The 21,193-nt window shown below is 42.3% G+C and overlaps 1 protein-coding gene across 1 annotated transcript in view; it reads left to right on the forward strand.

Annotated features, from left to right (window-relative positions):
- The first annotated feature begins 5,074 nt into the window (after positions 1-5,074).
- TAF3 (TATA-box binding protein associated factor 3) overlaps positions 5,075-21,193 on the forward strand; it is a 122,276-nt gene continuing 106,157 nt past the window's right edge. The window contains exons 1-2 of the mRNA XM_027560172.1: positions 5,075-5,450; positions 10,752-10,994. Coding sequence (XP_027415973.1) covers positions 5,285-5,450; positions 10,752-10,994 — 409 coding nt within the window. The 5' untranslated portion in view covers positions 5,075-5,284. The remainder of the gene's footprint in view (positions 5,451-10,751; positions 10,995-21,193) is intronic.

The following is a 21,193-nucleotide window of genomic DNA, read 5'->3' on the forward strand; positions in this document are numbered from 1 at the left end:
ATACATATATACATATATATATAATTTTAAAAAGTCTTGACAATCGGAATTTATTAAAATTATCGAAATACTGAGGGAAGACATTTGCAATACAAATAAAATTTGAATATAGTTGTATTTTTTTAAACATCCACAAATCAGACAAAACCCACTTTTAAAAAAATGAGTTGAAAAAGCTCAGTTTACAGTAACTTAGATGAATGTCCAGGGAATTATGGTGGGAATTCTGAAAGGTTATACACTCTCTGATTCCATGTATGTAGCATTTTTTTATATGACAAAACTTTAGAAGTGGAGAATAGACTAGTGGTTGTCAGAGATTAGAGACAGCGGAGCAACAGGAAGGCTGGGATGGGTATCAAAGGGCAGTGAGGAAGATCCTTGTGTTAGACAAAAGACTGGACATCCTATAAAGATAACTGTCCTGGACTTTGCAAAAAAGTAAACGTCATGAAAGACCAAACAAAAAACCAACAAGCAAAAGACAAACAACTGGTGGGATTGGCCTTAACAAGAAAGGAAAATGAATTTGCTGGTGGGCCAGTGGTTAGGACTCCAGTGGCTTTCACTGCCTTGGAACTGGGTTTGATCCCTGCTTGGGACTGACTAACCTGTAAGGCGCTTGGCACGACCAAAAAAAAACTAAGTGCAATGAATGAGTCTCGAATAGGTCAGAGATTTAAAAAAAAAAAAGCTATAAAAGACATTTGGGAACAATGGTAAAATTTAAGAATGCTACTTCACATTGGGTCAGGTGACTGTATCAATCTTGTGTTTGCTGTATGTGATAGTTTGGATGGTGGGGTAATGGAAGTTGAGATACACTTCAAGGATCCCCCCTTCAGCTGGACTGAAGGAAGTATTCTCTTAGCTTCCGAGGATTCTGGCAGCACACAACCCTCAGCTGACAAAGTTCATTGGAACTGCCTCACCTGGAGACCACCTTGCCCACGGTCATGGCTCCACTCCTGGGCAGCCCACACCCATGGCCTGATCACCGTGGGAGTAAAGCCGTGCCCCCTTGCCTGAGCTCAGGACAGTTCTAAAGCTCTCTGTGGGGTTTGCTGAGGTCTTTCCTGAGGATGGGCTGCAGCTCAGCATCTCCCTCCCCAGCTGGACTCCTTCCCTTCATCCAGGGAGTGATCTCAAGAGCACCTCTTCGCTAGTCTCCATCTCAGACCCTGCTTCTGAGATCTGTCTCAGAACACACCTTGGAGGCGGGTCTGACTTGGGACCCTGCTCACGGGAAGGGTTTGAGGGAGCGGATGCTAGGACAGGACTTGGGAGCTGGCTCAGCCCCTCGGCCACCACAAAGACTGCTTTGGGAGTGGTAGATGGAACACACAGCCCCAGGCACGAGGTGGATCCCGAACGTGCGGGTTCGTACAACCCCCACGCTGGTTCCCTGGCTTCTGGGTAAGAACTATGGCAGTGGGAAGGCAGAGGACAAATTTTTCAGACTGGTTAAACTGACTTAACGGCTTCCCTGATAGCTCAGTTGGTAAAGAATCTGCCTGCAATGCAGGAGACTTCAGTTTGATTCCTGGGTTGAGAAAATCTGCTGGAGAAGGGGTAGGCTACTCACTCCAGTATTCTCGGGCTTCCCTTGTGGTTCAGCTGGTAAAAGAATCAAGCTGGAATGTGGGAGACCTGGGTTTGATCCCTGGGTTGGGAAGATCCCCTGGAGAAGGGAAAGGCTACGCACTCCAGTATTCTGGCCTGGAGAATTCCATGGACTATACAGTCCATGGGGTTGCTAAGAGTCGGACATGACTGAACTTTCACTTCCACTGGGGGTCGGGGGAGGCAGAAGTCAGTGGTACACTTAAAGACTTAAAGAAGTTGGTGTATGTGCACACTCAGTTGCTCAGTTGTGTCCAACTCTGCCATCGCTCGGACAGTAGCCTGCCAGGCTCCTCTGTCCATGGCATTTCCTAGGCAAGAATACAGAAGTGGGTTGCCATTTCCTTCTCCAGGAAGGAAATTCAATCCCAACCCAGGGATTGAATCTGTGTCTCCTTTATCGGCAGGTGGGTTCTTTATCACTGAGCCACCCGGGAAGCTCAGGGGTTGGGGCAAAATAGGGGAAAGGGATTCAGGGGGACAAACTGCCAGTATGAAATAAAACACAAAGATGTAATACAAAGCACAGAGAATGCAGCCAATATTTTACAATAACTGATGCCCAGTGTGATGGTGTTACAAGGTGGGGACTTTGGGAAGGTCAGGAGAGGGTAGCCCTCATTAATGAGATTAATGCTGTAATAAAAGAGATTCAACAGAGCTCCCCGGCTCCTCCCACCTTGTGAGGACACAACCTGAAAATTCTGTGCCCCAGGAGAGGGCCCTCCCTCACCAGACAATACTGATCTCAGATTTCCAGCCTCCAGAACTGTGAGAAATAAATGTTGATAAATAACCCAGTCTGAGTTACAGCAGCCAGAAGGGACTAATACAGTATAGGCTATCTTAATGCACTGCCCACTCCCCTGAAGGACTGAAGGCTTCCGTGTTCCCTGGAATTGTCTCATATCATATGCTCTCCTCAGGTAATGATTTGCTAAAATGGGAATATAAAGGTCCAGCCCCTTTGTTCCAACTCAGGACAGAGGTGAAGGGTCAATCCCGAGTTAGAGCTCCCTATGGGATTGCTGGAGGTCCCTCTGAAAAGTGCATTGGAAACCCCTTTCCTTGTATAGGTGTAGACCCTAGGAGCACTCGATAAACCTGCAGGTCAATCTCCACCTCAGAACTGGAGAACTGAATCCATGACACACGGTTACGGAGGGGAATGTCCTTCTCTGGGGAGATACATGCTGGAGTATTTCTGGGTTAAATGTCAAGATGTTTGCAATTGATTTTCAAACTATTCTGAAAAAAAAAAAAGTTCTATATGGATGGATGTATATAGTAAATGTGGCAAAATATTTACAATTGGTGAATCTAGGTGATGTGTGTACCTGTGTTTGTACTTCTGTTTCAATGTTTCTGTAGGTTTGAAAACACACAGAGAGGCGATATAAGAGATGTAAAAGGAATTTCCAGAAGTATTAACAGAACAGAAGAGAGTAGGGTGTCATGAGATCTAAGAGTTTCAAAATGAAGATGAGTGTTCAACATTATCAAATGGCTACAAAATGGTCAAGCAAGGATAGGACTGAAGTGTCCCAGAGATTTAGCACCCAGAAGGTCCTTGATAATCTTGGGGATAGAACTGTCAGTGGAGAAAAACAAAGGCAGCCTGCCGCCTACTAAATTGTTCATTGTCTGCAGCTTGTCATTCAGCTGCAGTATCATAATTTCCATTCTGTTGGTTTACTGGGACTTAAAAAAAATTGAATATTATGTTCAAAGTTCTGGAATGGTCCCTATAAGAAGGTAGAGTCATGGAGCAACTTACAATTTATTGGAGAGGCACATTAAGTCAAATACTAAATGCACTGTGATGGGTACAAGAACGAGGGACACAGCATAGAGGAGGGGAGGGGAGGAAGGAACACTCCAGAAGCTTTTAGAAGAAAACAGCAAAAACGGGTCAAGACCGAGTAGATGAGTCAATACAGCCTGGCTTCCTATAGGCTGAACCTAACTTAAATGTAGGATTAGTTTGGCTTGCAAATGTATTCCCAGGATTTCCCTGGTGGCATGTACAGTGAATAAGAATTTGCCTGCCAATGCAGGGGACAGGGGTTTGATCCCTGGTTCAGGAAGATTCCAGATGCCAAAAAGCAACTGAGCCCATGAGGACAATTACTGAGCCCACTCTCTGGAGCCCTAGAGTCACAACTACCAAAGCCAGTGCACCTAGAGCCTGTGTCTGCAACAAGAGAAGCCACCTCAACGAGAAGCCCACACACCACAATCAAGACCCAGCTCAGCCAAATAAATAAATAGAATAACACAATTTTTTAAATGTATTCTCAATAGTTAAAAATATTGATCGAGCTACTGATCACAAAACCCCAATTTCCTGCAGCTCCTTAAGATCTGGTAGCCCTTACCTGGAGCAGGGAATCTAGGGCAGGCAACAGTTCTTCATACACCCAGCTGGATTTTAGGACTTTCACCTCTGTAGGCAACTGAGTCCTCTCTTCTTTTGACAGATCCTAGACGCTGGTGAGAAGACAATGGCACCCCACTCCAGTACTCTTGCCTGGAAAATCCCATGGACCGAGGAGCCTGGTAGGCTGCAGTCCATGGGGTCGCTAAGAGTCGGACACGACTGAGCGACTTCACTTTCACTTTTCACTTTCATGCATTGGAGAAGGAAATGGCAACTCACTCCAGTGTTCTTGCCTGGAGAATCCCAGGGACCGGGGAAGCTGGTGGGCTGCCGTCTATGGGGTCGCACAGAGTCGGACACGACTGAAGCGACTTAGCAGCTGCAGCAGACGCTGGTGAAGGGAACACTGGCAAACTCTCGCCCAGCAGCATGCCACCCGTTTTTGTAAATAACATTTTATTGGAACCAGGGCTGCGATTTGAAAGAGGTGACCCGAGACAGGAAAGGGGCAGGGTAGTAGCTCGGATTTTTAAATAACTGTGATAAAATACTAGTAATTTTCATTACGCTTTTTGCTGTCCCCTTCAATTGAATCCGGTGGTCAGCGCCACACAGGCCACACCTTACATCCCGCCCTATTGTGAAGAGTTGCCAATGACACGATTAACAGCTTGGACCTGATTTAATCTATACACTGGTAAACAGATCTTTTTTTTTTTTTAGCAGAGGCTTGATTAGATCCGCGACTGGAAGTTTCCACGCCCCTAAAGCCCACCCTTGCACTCACAGCCTCTCGGGTTCTCACTTCTCTCTAACACCCACATCCTGGCTCCTTCTTCGGGCCCTGAACCACTGACGGTGCCCTCCCCGGTCCCCTCCGATCGAGTACCCCAGGAGGCCCCAGGCACCTGCCTCCTCTGGCGCATCCCTCACCTGCGCCCCGCGCCGCCGTTTCCTGCATCCTTCCAGGCCCGAGAGTCAACACCGGGACCATCGCTCTGCTACAACGGGGCGGAGCTTCCGCATCGGCCCGCTCCGCACTCGGCTAGTGCTGCCTCGCCCCGGCGACCATCCAGCGGGAGGCGGAGCAAGCCCAAAATGGCGGCTCTCAGGCTGGCGCGCTCCGTGCTGCTCAGGCTTTGAGGTGGTCGCCGGGGGTCGGGGGGGGACGATTTCCCCGCCGCGGAGGCCCTGGAGGATGAATCGGGGGCCCTGCTAAGACTAGGCGGCGGAGGTGGAGAGAAGTGGCGGCACGGACTGCGTTGGAGTCCACGGAGCGGGATGTGCGAGAGTTACTCCAGGTCGTTGTTGAGGGTCTCGGTGGCGCAGATCTGCCAGGCGCTGGGCTGGGACTCGGTGCAACTGAGCGCCTGCCACCTTCTCACGGACGTGCTGCAGCGCTACCTGCAGCAGCTGGGACGGGGCTGCCACCGGTACTCGGAGCTGTGTGAGTACCGGGCTGGGGACGGGAGGCTGCCTGGCCGGTCACGAGTGACACCTCCGCGCTCCCCTGTGCTCTCCCGGCGTCCGGGAGGTGTTGGTCCTTCGCCCTCACCCCGCGATCGGGTGTCTTCTCCGCCCCTGATGCTCCTCCGCTCCCACTGCCCCTGGAAACTCGAGTCATCCCTCTGCTGCCTCTTCGCCAGCCGCTAACTTATCCCGCGTGCAGCAGGAGCCGGGTCCCGGCTCCCAGCTCCACACCCTCTGCTCTCCTCTCTGATCTGAACATCGGCCTTAATCATTGTCTCCTTTGGCAGCGTGCAGAACCCCCTGCAGAACGCCTTACAGCCTCTGTTAGTTTGGTCCTTTCCCTCCCCTTGCCCGCAAACTACTACAACTAGTTGTCACAGGCGCTCCGTCTACCGGCCGTTTCTTACAAGCCTGGCCGTTCTTCAGCTCCTGACAACACAGACTCGTTGACAGCTCTGCTGCGTTAGGGACACTGCCTCTTCTTTCTGTTTCTGTTCGTTTCACGGGCAGCATCTCTGCGAACTTGGTCAGTTTCACTTATGTTCACTTTCACTTACATCTCAATTGATTTCCTCCTCCTCTGTATTTTTATGTCAGTGGTTATCAGAGTGTGCAAGAGAGATCATAGGCAGTTTACAAGGTTACCCAGGTAGTCTGGGCTACAGCAGATGGTTTTTAAGTGAATATCTGGTAGTATCTGTTCTTTAGTGGCTAAGTCGTGTCTGACTCTTTTGCGACTCCATGGGCTGCATCCCACCAAACTCCCCTGTCCATGGGGTTTCCCAGGCAAGAAGACTGAAGTGGTTTGCCACTTCCTTCTCCAGGGGATCTTTCCCGGCCCAGTGACAGTCTGGCAGTCTCCTGCCTTAGCTGGCAGATTCTTTACCACGGGGCCACCAGGGAAGCCCCAGGAGTATCTATAGCTGGTGGCATTTACAAAGTTGGAATATTTAATAGGTGCAACACATCATCTCATTGATGGGAAGTCTGTGTGTGGAGAGAGAACTGACCCTCATTGAAGTTTCAGGGCATTATTTTTCAAGTGGTAAGCTCCACTGAAAAATTGACACCCATGGATACACTTTACTTCTTAGGTCCCAATTTCCATTCCAACTTCCATGCTGCTGCTGCTGTTGCTAAGTCGATTCAGTCGTGTCGGACTCTGTGCGACCCCAGAGACGGCAGCCCACCAGGCTCCCCCGTCCCATGGTGCTATCAGAATAACCTGTCAGTCACGCCATAACACAAATCTGACTGTGTCATTCTTAAAAATATTCCACTTAGTTACAAGCTGGGAATCCGAGCTCTCCAGCAGCACGAGCTTTTGTGAGCTCACATTTTCTTACCTTCTGCTGTCCTGTCATCCTCAGTCTGCAGCCATGCTGCTTGCTTTTCCTGAAACACTTTAAGCCCACCCTTCCTGCCTGCGTGCTGTTTGATGGCATGTCCTTCACCCCCTGCCCATGGATAGTATGACTTCTGTTTTGAGATTCACTTAGGAAATCATATCTCTTCTCATAATTCTGTGCATATTTTCTGCCATGTTAACTGAACATCTTGTTTGTTTTTTAAATATATTTATTTGGCTGTGCTGAGTCTTAGTGGTGACACGCGGGGCCTTGGATCCTCATTGAGACTTTTGGGACCTAGTTCCCTAATCAAGGATGGAACCTGGGCCCCCTGCATTAGGACCTCGGAGTCTTAGTCACTGAACCACCAGGGAAGTCTCTGAATACCTTATTTTGTAATCATCTGTGTATGACTCTCACCCTCTCCTCTTCCCTCACCAGGAGACAAATTTATTATATTTGTATTCAGTAACCTAGTATAGTGCCAGGCAGCCAGCAGATACTTGTTGAATAAATAACTGAACTGATAAGCCACCACCACGATAACTATTTAGTCGTTTAACTTTTTGTATTTTAAAAATGTGTATCTTTGGACCGCTTGATTCACAGCCGTGTCAGATCTGCACCTGAAGCTACTGAGTGGCTCGTTCATGGTTGTCTTGCACGCGCACCGCCAGTGCATTGCTCTCTGCTTTTGCTTCATTTTCCTCCCTCCTCCCTTCCTGGCCCTTGAGTGAGTTTACTGTTACGGTATGTGTGCTCCCGGTTATATTTTTTGCTCCCAAATTCCCTAAATGAGGATGGCTCTTCTGTACCTTTAGGTCAAAATATCCCCAGAATACATAGTTACCTTTCCTGACACACAGAAACAGATGGGTGCTGGCACTGCACGCAGCCAGGTGTCCTGGAGTCATGGGCTGAGCCTTGTTTTGCCTGCATGTGAACCTCGTGGATAATTGCCCAGTCTCTGTAATGATTGTCTTACTATTAGTGAGAATAGGATGATCCGGTTCATTACTCCCCATTGTGATCTGGTGACTTTTCAAAAATGCTACTTCCTGGTATACTTAACTGGTTACAGACTTTTCTAGGTTTTTTTCCCCTCCACTATTCTTATTTCAGACTGGAATTAGGTCCCTACTATGCAATCTTGTCTTTTGTTTCTGTATTTCTTTTGTCTTTCTGACACAATGTTTATTGAGCACCACTTACATATGTGTTACCTGATGGAGACGTAGGATTACTTAGGCATAATCCCTGCCCATAAGATGTGTACAAGGGTGTCGAAATGTCAGTAAAAACAAAAAGATGGTATTTGTTCCTTTTACAAAAGATGCTCTTTCAGTAAAGCAAGTATCGGAAGTTACTATTAATTCAACAAATAGTACATTTAAAAATTTCCCAAAGGTAATGATTTACCAAAGCACTCAGGAGCAGAAGTTTCCCTATGCACTCTATTATATATAAACAGTGTGTCAGTTCAGTTCAGTTCAGTCGCTCAGTTGTGTCTGACTCTTTTCCACCCCATGAATCTCAGCACACCAGGCCTCCCTGTCCATCACCAACTCCCAGAGTTCACTCAGACTCAAGTCCATCAAGTCCGTGATGCCATCCAGCCATCTCATCCTCTGTCGTTCCCTTCTCCTCCTGCCCCCAATCCCTCCCAGCATCAGAGTCTTTTCCAATGAGTCAACTCTTCTCATGAGGTGGCCAGAGTACTGGAGTTTCAGCTTTAGCATCATTCCTTCCAAAGAAATCCCAGGGCTGATCTCCTTCAGAATGGACTGGTTGGATCTCCTTGCAGTCCAAGGGACTCTCAAGAGTCTTCTCCAACACCACAGTTCAAAAGCATCAATTCTTCGGCGCTCAGCCTTCTAAACAGTCCAACTCTCACATCCATACATGACCACAGGAAAAACCATAGCCTTGACTAGATGGACCTTTGTTGGCAAAGTAATGTCTCTGCTTTTTAATATGCTATCTAGGTTGGTCATAACTTTCCTTCCAAGGACTAAGCGTCTTTTAATTTCATTTCTGCAATCACCATCTGCAGTGATTTTGGAGCCCACAAAAATAAAGTCTGACACTGTTTCCACTGTTTCCACTGAAAGTAGTGCACGGTATCAGCAGTAACTGCAGAAGAAATACAGAGACGGAGAGACACATGTGCACTCTGGGTTCCAGGGCCGGCTTCACAGGGAAGACGAGATTTAAGTTGAAGCGTGACACACAGTGGTGCGAGGTGGGGAGCACGCCAAGTAGAAGAAAAGCATAACCTGAGATAACAAAGTGGGGTTCAGTGAGGCGGCCAGCTTGGAATATGTAACCAGTTCATTTGGAAGGTGCTAGAGAGAAGTGTTCGGAGAAGGCAATGGCAACCCACTCCAGTACTCTTGCCTGGAAAATCCCATGGACGGAGGAGCCTGGTAGGCTGCAGTCCATGGGGTCGCTAGGAGTCGGACTCGACTGAAACGGCTTAGCAGCAGCAGCAGCAGAGAGAAGTGTTAAATGGAGAAAAATCAGGTGAGGGAGGGACTTCACAGATAGAGGCAGGAAACACTGCATACCTCTGTGCAGGGGGGAGGGTGCTGAAAGTGATACTTGAAGACAGTTGCGCTGTCGGTGAAATGCACTAGAGATGCTCTGGGGAGGGCTTGAAGCTGTGATGAGACGGGAAAGTGGGACGGAGTGAAAGGAGAAGTGCCGAAAGCCAGGGCCCACAAGGATGGTGCAGGGGGAAGGACTGGAAGGTCTTGGGCTGAAACTGCACAAATGTGGAGGAATTCAAGAGGGATCACATTTTTTTAGAGTGAGAAAAGAATAGTGCTTTTAATAAGGATCAAAGAGTTGAAAATGCCTGCCTGTCATTAAGGGGAAGAACAAGTATTCATTTTATGTATTCTCTCTTTTTTATACATCATAAAAGTAACCTGTACTTGTACAGAAATTCAGACTACCACACTCTTGAAGTTAGATACGAGTCTCATGCTTCACTTCTTCCCTTCCCCGTCTGCTGCTTTCAGCCCTGTAACCTGTTAAAGTTGAATGTGTATCTTTCCAGAAGTTTTCTGAGTGGGTGTTAGCAAACATGTCTAGTTTTTGCAAACTGTGTATTGTTCTTTTCCATTTTACATCATGATTTAATTTCAGGTAAACTGAATTTGATATGATTATAGGAGATTACAGTAAAAAAAAAGAAGACTATCAGAAATCTGGAACTGGAATTTTCATAGTTTTCAAAGATGTAGAGACCTTAAGTTCTGCTAAGAGCAGGCAGAGAAGGAACCTCCTTTTCTAAAGAGAATCTCACTATATCTAATGCTTTATCGGTTTATCTCTACCCATTTTATATAGTATCTTCTAAATACATTTAAGATGTATATTTAAATTGCCTGTATGGTCTAAGTTGTGTCAACACATTTTCTTAGATTTAAAAAAAAAATTGATTTAGTGGTATAATCATTCAGCAGATGTTTATGGAGTGCCAGCTGTATGCCAACCACTGTTGTAGTTTCCAGCATTGTATCACTAACAGAGAGAAAATGGAATGGACGTTTACCCAGCTCAGCATTCTACATATTTGATAAAAAATTATAACAAACATTTACTTTGTGTCAGCCAGTGTTCCAGGTGCCCTTGACCATCTTGAGTTACTTTTGACGTTAGTTCTGTACTGGCTGGTTGTTAGTGTGAATTGTCTGTGGTGTTCTGGCTGGTCATCAGATTGTATTTAAATTAACTTTCTAATATTTAAACAATATGATGTTCTGTTGAAACTCTATTCAACTCTTTCCAATAACTGAGTCCTAAGTATATAGTATATTTGTTTCTGAGCTCCATATTTACCTAATACTTTTTATCTTAATGCCTTAAAAGATATTCATGGAATTTTCTTAAAATAATTTGCTCTGCTTTTGACTTTGTTTCAGATGGCCGGACAGACCCAATTTTGGATGATGTTGGTGAAGCTTTCCAACTCATGGGGGTTAGTCTTCATGAACTAGAAGACTACATCCACAATATTGAACCCGTCACTTTCCCACACCAGATCCCTTCATTTCCTGTTAGCAAGAACAACGTCCTTCAGTTTCCTCAACCCGGAAGTAAAGATGCAGAGGAGAGAAAAGAGTACATCCCCGATTACATGCCACCCATTGTGTCTTCTCAAGAAGGTTTGTGGGGGGTTTTGTTTCTTGCTCATGTATTTGTAACTATTTTAATGGGTTTTTAATCTGCTTAGGTTTTCTAACTGAATTATATAAAATGTTATGCTAACATATAAATTCTGGAAATGCAATAAAAATATTTTAATATTACTTACAGATTGTTCTAACCTTTAAGGCAACAAACTTGTAGTCGGCCTCAGCAGGCAGAGGCCTGGAATCATCAAGGCATCAGTTTCCTTTGTAAACTTTAAGTAGGGGAGAACCAAACGTGACCTCAGAGAGAAGCCTGTCAGGAGACATAGTAAATGAGAATGGGATATTCGGTAAATGAGAAAAGCTTTGAAGCATAAAATTGGGGTGGTTCTCCCCACTTACTGTAGACGTGAGTTGGATGATACTGGAAACAGTGGGTGAACATTCACTAATATTATGTAGATTTATCTGTATCTTTATGATGAGTAGAAATATTTATGTTTGGTCATACAGAATTTTTATTGCAAAATAATACCTACTCAGGCCTAGTCAATCCTTGAAGAGTTCCTTTTTTCCTGCATGATTTTACATGTTGATCTTCTAGGTTCACTAAGATTCTAAAGTGATACATATGTAATTTGTGGTCTGTAATGCAGGTACAGAACATTTTTTCTTGTTAAAAAGCAGAAAAGTTGCAATTTCTTTCTTTTTTAAAATTCTAAGACCATAGTTGTGCTTCAGGATAATGCAAATGATGGCAGAAATCGCTTTATAACTTTTTTATTAATGTGCAGTTCGGTGGCTTTACGTGCATCGGCACCGTTATGCCACCAGCACCGCTGTTCATCTCCAGGACACTTTGGTCTCTAACTCTGTAACCATTGGACAATAACTCCTCATTGCCCCCTCGCCTCAGCCCCTGGCAGCCGTCGTTCTATTTTCTGTCTACAAATTTGACTGCTCTAGGTATTTCATGTAAGTGGAATTTTACATATCTGTTTATCTGGCTTGCTTCACTTGGCATAATGTCTTCAAGATTCATCCATATTGTAGCAAGTGTCAAAATTTCCCTCCTTTTAAAGGCTGAACTATACTTCATTGTGCATATGAAGCCACATTTGTTTTCCATCCATTTTTTGATGGCTGCTTAGGTTGTTTCTACCTTTTGGCTGTTGTGAATAATACTGCTATGAACATTGCAAATACTTGATGCCCTGCTTTTCAGTTCTTTGGGGTCTATACTCAGAAGAGAAATTGCTGGATCATATGGTGATTCTATATTGTTTGACAAACAGTTTAGACATGGAAAACTATCATAGCTTTCTGGTTTGAGTCCCTTGGAAAAAAAACTCTACTTGACAGCTTAGTACTTTTCTACTTAAAGTTCTTAGAGATTCAGTCCTGACTGAAGGCAGCAGTCAGTTTCACCAGTAAATGTGATACAAAGCATGCCTTCAGTAGGTGTTCTTGAACCAAGTTCAATTAAGCGTTGTTTGTAGGGTCTTGCCTATAGAAGTTCCTTGTTTGTCCTCCTTTCCTGACTAATGGTACATTAACAGCACGGCTTGGAAATCTTCATACTTGGAAATCAGTCATTCCCAGTGTTCCTCAGTAGCTGCTAAGAATCTGTCTCCTCCCCACCTTTGAATTTATTTGTATTTGTAACCTTTATTACCTTGGAGGCTGTCTTACTCTTTGTAACCCCCTGTGTAAAGGCGTTCTGTTTAAACCCCTCATTCCGTAATGTCTGTGTTCTTGATCTTAGAAACTTATATTTGTTACAGCTTCTCTAAGCACATATTTACTTTAATAACAAATGAATTTCAGTGTTAACATCATCAAAGGAGGGTTTCTTGGGCTGAGGCCTGGTACTAACTGTTTTGAAAAGAACCCCTCTTCATGAAAGTAGCATTAAGTTAGTCTGTGATGTGTCCTCTTGTACTTTAAGAATAGCCTTTGTATGGCTCTGAAATTTTTTTTAGATGAAATGCCATTTAGAAGTATACCAGTATGCTTAAAATGCTACTTAGAATACACAAAATTTGAAATTGTGCTAAGAAAACGTGAATGGTCATCAAATGCTGGGAGAAAATGGAAGGCATTACATAGGAGGAAACTGAAGGGAAGACACTGTTGTGAGTCAGTGGCATATTAGTGATTCTCAGAGTGATTCGTGTATCATCAGCGAGTTAGACACTGGTCAAGTGGAACAGCAAGACTGTGTATGTTATCATTTGGTATGTGTTTGAGCTGGAACTACTGTCTTCTCCATATAAAGAGTTATATAGTCCATTTTCTCTGTGTACTTTGGAGCTTTCTAAATCTGTTTTGTAGTTTTCATATCATTTTGCCTCCCGTTCAACCTCCTGTTTAGTAGTTAGATTGTTTAAATTGTTTTCTTTTTTTTTTTTTTAAATTTGAATTCAGGTTCAATTAATCTCACTTCCTGGTTCACACACAGATTCCTCTCTGGTCATTGCATGGCCTGCATTTATTAATTTGGAGAGTTAATTATTTTTAATATTGTAATAAACCCTAATGAGCTCACTACTCAGAACCAAAGCTAGGACTTTGATTATAGTCTGTGCTTACCTTCTTGTTTCGTTTTTATGGCACTCAAATTATATACAATGAAATTCTCTCAAAGTGATATGGTTATCGTGTTTAAATACTGCCAAGGAAACGTAGTTAAGATAGCAGATTCGTACTGGGTAGTGAAGGAGAGTGAAAAATGATTCAGTGGTTTTAGCTACTGACTGCTCTCTGAAATTACAATAGTAAATTTTTGAGTTTCTCTTCTGGATTATTTGAAGCAAAGGAAGAATCCTATGTTATTTGAAGTTTCTGCAATAGAAATTATAAACATTCTAGGAGGAAAATAATGTAAGCCTTGACCACTTCTTTTTCCAGCTAACACTTGTGGATTTTCTAAGGAGCAGAAATATTGCTGATTCATATAATGTGCATATTGTTCATAAGGATATAGTAATGATAGGCAGTACAATAAGGTGCTTATTTAAAACCTTTTATTCAGGGAAAAGAACATAAAATACAGTCTTGGTTACCCAGTTTTTAATACAGCCACACAAGTCAATTAGTAAGTCATTTACAACCTGAAGTCTTTTTTTTCCACTGCACAGCACATTAGAAGGTATCTAGTATTCTGGTTAGTGGTGCACAGTGTGGTACAGATGTGAACAACTTTGGTAATAACATCTGTTCACCAGGTTTTTTGTTTTATTTTCCTAAGAGCCACAGGCATGGTCAGACTTTGGTCATAGAATCTTACTAGCAAAGTTCTGTCATGGGGCTACCCTCTTATCAATCTTTCAACCTGCTTCATGTCAAAAAAAGAGTGTGGGGACTCCCTCTGGTGATCCAGTGGTTAAGACTTTGCCTTCCAGTGCAGAGGGTGTGGGTTTGGTCCCTGGTTGGGGAGCTGTAGAAGAAGCCTGGGCTTCATGGAGCCATTTAGCTGTGATGCAGTTTGTTATTCAGTTTGAGTTTGTAGTCTCACAAAGGCACTTTACCTTTCCCAGTGTCATTTCCATCATCTGTAAGGCAGGTATATAATATCTGCCACCAGAGTGGTGGTGAGGACTGAGGGAGAGATTCTGTAAGACATTTATATAAAATAGGACAGTGCGTAACACATAATAACGCATGTTGGTCCCCTTCCCATCTTGCTGCTTCACTCTTGAGGAATTTCCTTTTCCCTTGAAGGACAATATACATTCGAGGAAGTGACTCAACAATAAGAATAAATCTAAAACAGTGTTAATCACATGCTTAGAGGCTAAGGAGACACAGACTTAATAGCTGGGTTGGGGTGTGTGCTTGATGGAGGAGCTCTCTGACTGTCAGCCGTGTGAAGATGGGGTGGGAGAAGATGAGAGACGAATTCCTACCTGTTATAACTGATTATGTGTTTACAAGTGAAACCTCTTTGAAAGGATATTATAAATGCACATCCTGCACACACTGTTACAGTTCTGATGGCCAGTACCCAGTGTGTTTTACCCAAGAACACTGCCCACATGCCAGCCCACCGTATGTATTTTCAGATTCACAACAGTAACATATTTTTCTTTCCTGTTTTATTTGCCAAGGAATGTGTGAAAAATAGCATTCTCTTTCAGAGTCATTGTTCGGTTCTCAAAAGTATGGTCAGTAAATCACTGGTCTTCTAGGTGATCTGTTGATTGGTCCATAATATTTGAGAAGGAAAAAAGAAACCATTTATTTTGCTTTACTTATTGCAGGAAACTTAACAACCTCAAACTAGGAAACTTGGTCAAGATACTATGATGTTGCTACTTTTAGGGCTTTAAAATTTTTTAAGTTAACTTTCTTTGAATAGATTTAGATTTATAGGAAAATCCTGTACCCAGTTTCATGTAATATTAATATACTACTGTGGGATGTTTGTTATGGTTAATGAACCAATGTTGATACATTATTATTATGCATTATTAATGTCCATTATCTTTACTTTTTACCTAATACCCTTTTTCTGTTCCATCCGTATCGTGTGCCGTGTCTTCTTAGGCTCTTGTTGACTCTGACAGATATCAAACTTTCCATTTCTGATGACCATGACAGTTTTGAGGAGTATTGGTCAGAGGTATATAGGTGCCCCTCTGTTGGAATTTGTCAGGTTTTTCTCATGATTGCATTGGAGTGACAGGTTTTGGGTGAGGAAGACCACAGTTGGGAAGTGCCATTTTCATCATATTAAAGGTACATCCTATCAACACGATTGATCACTGTTGATGCTGACCTTGGTCGTGTGGCAGAGGTAGTGTTTCTCGGTTTATCCATTCTGAAGGTACCCTCTTTTCCCTCTTCCCACACTGTCACCTTTGGAAGGAATCCCCTGTGCGTAGACAGCTGTTAAGGAGTAGGGAGTTATACTTTCCCCCTTTAAAGGTGGAGTATTTCCACAAATTAAACTCTTCTGCAGAAATCATTTGAAATTCTTCTGCATTTGTCTCTTCTCTCCCAGGGCTTATTTTATGAAGCACTTTCAAAAATAAACATTTATAGGTTCAAAATAATTTTTAAAAGTAACACAAGCATGTTGGGAAAAAAAAATACTGTCCAAGTATATTCAGTATAAAACGAAAGGTCTTCCTCGTCTTCCTCATACTCTCATTCGCCAAGAGTAATGTGTTTAAGGTGTGAATCCTATGTCTCTTAATAGGAAATGTTTTGACTCAAGGGTGTGTGTCCAGGTCAGTTCCTACCATTTGTCTCTCAAGCTGCTTCTATGTCTTCCTCCGTCCTTCTCTTGAAGTCGCTCTCATTGAGATCACAAAGTACCACCTGACTGGTTGACTTAAAGGCAGTGTTTATCCTTATCTACTGATGTATTTTTTTTGAGGAGTGGGTATAGCTTAGTGAATTATTACAAAGCAAATACCTTTATAAAGGGCTTCCTTGGTGGCTCAGTGGTAAAGAATCTGCCTGCCAATTCAGGAGATGCAGGTTCGATTGCTGGGTTGGGAAGATCCCCTGGAGAAGGGAGTGGCTACTCACTTTAGTATTCTTGCCTGGAGAATCCCATGGACAGAGGAGCCTGGCGGGCTATAGTCCATGGGGTCGCAAAGAGTCGGCTTAGTCGGCTTAGCAACTAAACAACAAGCAAATACCTTTTAACCACCTCCCATTTCGGTACCCAGAACTTTACCAACCACTCCAGAGCCCCGCTGTGTGCCCACCCCTATCTTTTCCACTCTTCTCGCTTTATTATAGGGAATGCTGCTGCTGCTGCTGCTGCTAAGTCGCTTCAGTTGTGTCCGACTCTGTGCGACCCCAGAGACGACAGCCCACCAGGCTTCCCCGTCCCTGGGGTTCTCCAGGCAAGAACACTGGAGTGGCTTGCCATTTCCTTCTCCAATGCATGAAAGTGAAAAGTGAAAGTGAAGTCGCTCAGTTATGTCCGACTCTAGCGACCCCATGGACTGCAGCCCACCAGGCTCCTCCGTCCATGGGATTTTCCAGGCAAGAGTACTGGAGTGGGGTGCCATTGAATACTGCTTTGTTTTTCTTAATAGTTTTATCAGTCAAACGTGTATCCCTAGATGCTTTAATTTCCTTTCACATCTACCATGGGTTTTTTTTGTTTTTTTTTTACTTCTCGTATCTTTTAAGTTTCTTTTAATCTCCAGGCCCACTTCTAATTCCCTGCCCCCGCCTACTCCCTTTTCCCCCTTACAATGCATTGTATTTGTTGAGAAGCCTGGAGTGTTGGACTTTAGGATTTCCCACGGTCTGGATTTGCTATGTACTGTGTACTATCAGTGGTGCAGTTCACTGTGTTCTTTGAAATTGGCAGCAAGGATCTATAAGGACTGATAAGACTTTGTTTCCCTGCCTCTGGCAAGACAGGTGTGGGTTTGTACCTATAGTGTAAGTTTTTGAGTTAGAGTTTTAAAATATATGGGTGTCTCCAGCTTTGCATTCAGCCCTTAAGTAGAGGTGCATATATTTCAGAGTGGAGAGTAGAAGTTCCAGCACACACAGCTGTGATGGACTCCACTTTACACTGGACCAGGCCAGGATTCTAACGGAGAAGGCAATGGCACCCCACTCCAGTACTCTTGCCTGGAAAATCCCATGGATGGAGGAGCCTGGTGGGCTGCAGTCCATGGGGTCGCTAGGAGTCGGACACGACTGAGCGACTTCACTTTCACTTTTCACTTTCACGCGTTGGAGAAGGAAATGCAACCCACTCCAGTGTTCTTGCCTGGAGAATCCCAGGGACGGGGGAGCCTGGTGGGCTGCCGTCTATGGGGTTGCACAGAGTCGGACACGACTGAAGCGACTTAGCAGCAGCAGCAGGCCAGGATTCTCTTCCTGGTTGGAATGTTTTTCCTTTAAGCTTTCAGGATTTATGAAAATAAGAGCACGCTTGCAATATTAAAGTAGTTTCTGTGCTTCTAAATAAGCAAAGTATCTAATGCCTTAGGAAAGTATCTAATTAAGTATTAGATTCTTAATTAGAAAGTATCTAATTAAGAATCTAATTAAGCATTTGGTATTTTACATACCTTAACCACCACATTTGTCTGTTTCTCCCTTCCATGATAGAAAAATATTTTGTTGATTTTAATAAAATTTTAGAAATTTCAGAAGTTTCTAATATCCACAGTTAGATTTCTTGGAAAATTTCCCATACGTAGCAGAGGGAAAGCTTGAGAGGTGAATAGGGCAATAGACGTTACACGGCTGACTTGGACTAAGACCCCAGTGTGAGTGCTTTTGTTGTAAATTAGGATTTATTCTCTCTTGCTTTGTTGAATTTGAATCTTATCTGGAACAGTGCAGTAATTGCATTTTATTTAACTAATTAGCTGCTATGGCTGCATGGAGCTTTTCTGTTTCGGATAGAATAATACCAAGTTATTTGCTTCACTTACAATGGTGGTATATCGATCTTGTACCATTGGTGCTAAAGAAAATTCAGAATCGTATTTTCATTTATTTAACAAATAGCTATGAAGAGCCTACTGTCTGCCACGCACACTGGTTATTTCAGGAGATACAGGGGTGTGTCTCCAGAAAGGGCCAGCTTTGCCTTCCTAGAGTTTCTAATCTAAGAGGGTGTGGGAGAAAGACTAGAGTAATATTTATGTATGATTTCAAATTATGATTTAAATTATGATTTCAAATTATGCTGTTAAGGAATGAAGGACTTGATGACTGTGTTTTAAGTGGCCAGGATACGGTGATGGTGAGGGTGGAGGGTGGCTTTGAGAGAGAAGAGTCTGGGTGGAACTTGGTCATCCAAGGGGGAAGTGATGGGGCCTGGATTCTGACTCGTGACTCCATCAGAGGAAGGACCATTTTATTTCTGGTGGAGACTTTAAATTCTGCAGTCTAAATAAGAATATTGGTTCTTTTTTCCTGTGAAAGGGCTTACAGTTCAGTAGGTGGCACTCTTTCCTTTTCTGTAAGTGTTTGATATCCAATTAAATGCCCCCCAAAGTTTTTAAAGTCTTAAGAAAAAGCATATAACTTAAACCGTAGGTGGCTTGTTTTAGAAAGAAAGAAAATAGCATTGTTAATAATTTATTGTCTCTGGAACTTTGTTAGAGCAGTTATACATGAATATATTTACTATTTGTTTTCTTTAAGGAAACTTTTGTATTTGGCCAAGATTCCTTTTTATCATTTAGCAATATCATTATCCTTCCTGAAACTCCAGCTTTTCTTTTCAAAAATTTTTAATTATCTGTATCTACCTTTCCCTCTGTTTTGATTTTTAAACATCTTCAAAGTCCCATTAGTAGATACTTTTAGTGTGGGCATATTTTCCCCATTTTCACTTTCCCCTTATGTGTCCACCCATTTTCCATTTATGAAGAGAAGTTTTGGTTAATTGACATAGTTAATACAATTTGTATCCTGTGGTTTGAAAATTGTGTAAATCTTAATTATGTTGAATTGGTTCACAGTGCTTTTCAGGTTTACTGTATCCTTCTACTTCTCTATATATTCATTCTGTTAATTTTTGAAAGTTTGATATTAAAACTCCAACTAAAAATCTTAATTTATCTATTTAAAAATAATTGTTAATATAGAGTGGAACTATATGTAACCTTGTTCTGTATTTTCCAAGTCTCCTGTAAATGTGTTATCATACTTTCATAATTTAAAAAAATAAAAATTAAAGCTCTCTAATAGAGGCCTGAAAAAAACTTCTTAATTCAACATTATTTATATTCTGCTTTTAAACTTAACATTCTGTCATCTTTTTTCCTAGTTCCTATTTTTATATTTACTTTTTTTTTTTTTAAAGAATGTACCATAATTTACTCAACCAATCTCTTTAATTTTAGAGACTTTTACTGTTTTTAAGTATTATAATTTTGTCTCAAGTGTCTTTGTACATATTTTTCTTTTATATTATTTTTTATGATAAATTCACAAGGGAGGAGTTCTTAAATCGAAGGTATACACACATGTATGGCTTTTGGTATTGCACACTGCTTTCCAAAAGAAGTTACCATTTTATGATACTTTTATGATCATCATTTTATGATGATTTTTGTGGTTTGACCATACCAGTATGCTAGACATCTCACTGGAATTGAACTTCAAAGTCTATTTTTAAAAATCTAGATTAAAATACATTTGTATTAATGTATTTAAAATGGCGGGGGACACTTCTGTTTTTAGGTAAAAATTGGGAACTAAAAAAAATAGTCTCGGACTGGAGCTTGGTTATGTAACATGTTAACAACTGTTCCTGTGATGTGGCCCTCAAACTGTGTGTGTGTTTACCTGTGCCATTTAACATAGCTTAATTACAGCATGAAATTTTATATACTGTGCTTTCTCATTTAATAATTCACCTACTATGTGCTAGCCATCAAATAGTTTTTATTTGGAGACAGTGGCAGATGTGGGCGTGAACAGGAAATGTATACGGTAGATTCAGAGGACTTGGTGTGGGTTTGTCATTCTGTCGTTGTGTTAGAAGTGTGGAGATGCTGCGGGTTTGTTAGAGATTTTGATTTGTGGTGCTTACTTAGTGAATATCTTTGAGTATCTGCCCCATAGCAGTTAGCTGTTCAGCTGTAGAGTGATGGTTGAGAGGTCTCGTCTGAGATGAAAGATGAAGAGTATTACTTATTCCATGTTGCTGGATAGTCTTTATAACCATCATTTTATTTTATTTATAAATTTTTTTGGCTGCACCACAGGTTTGTGGGATTTTTAGTTCCCCAACCAGAGATCGAACCCAGGCCCTACTCAGTAAGGGCGTGGAGCCCTAACCACGGGACCACCCAGGAGTTCCCTTTAACTGTCATTTTAAGTGACTGTGTGATGTGACACCCCTTAGTCTTGAAGATTTAGGCCTCTTCTAAGTTTTAACTTACATGAATATCACTGTAATACATGCTTTTATTCATACAGTTTTCACAGTATTTCAGATTATTTCTGATTGACTTTTGAAAATTTGATTACTGAGTTAAGACTATGAAGTTAAAAAATTTTGATGAAATTCTTCTAAAAATATTGTATTAATTTACAGTACTACTAGTAATATGAAATATCCATTTTATTCCATCTTTCATTTAAAACAGTGTTTCTAACTTAATAGGTGATATTATGTACACTTAAAATTTTTAATTATTCTGGTATTAACATTTAACACAATTTGAGAAAAAGTATTCTTAACCTTTGGGGTATTTTTAGAATTGATTAGCTCCAATTTTTGGTTT

This window comes from Bos indicus x Bos taurus, chromosome 13 (genome assembly GCF_003369695.1).
Source record: "Bos indicus x Bos taurus breed Angus x Brahman F1 hybrid chromosome 13, Bos_hybrid_MaternalHap_v2.0, whole genome shotgun sequence".
NCBI lineage: Eukaryota > Metazoa > Chordata > Mammalia > Artiodactyla > Bovidae > Bos > Bos indicus x Bos taurus.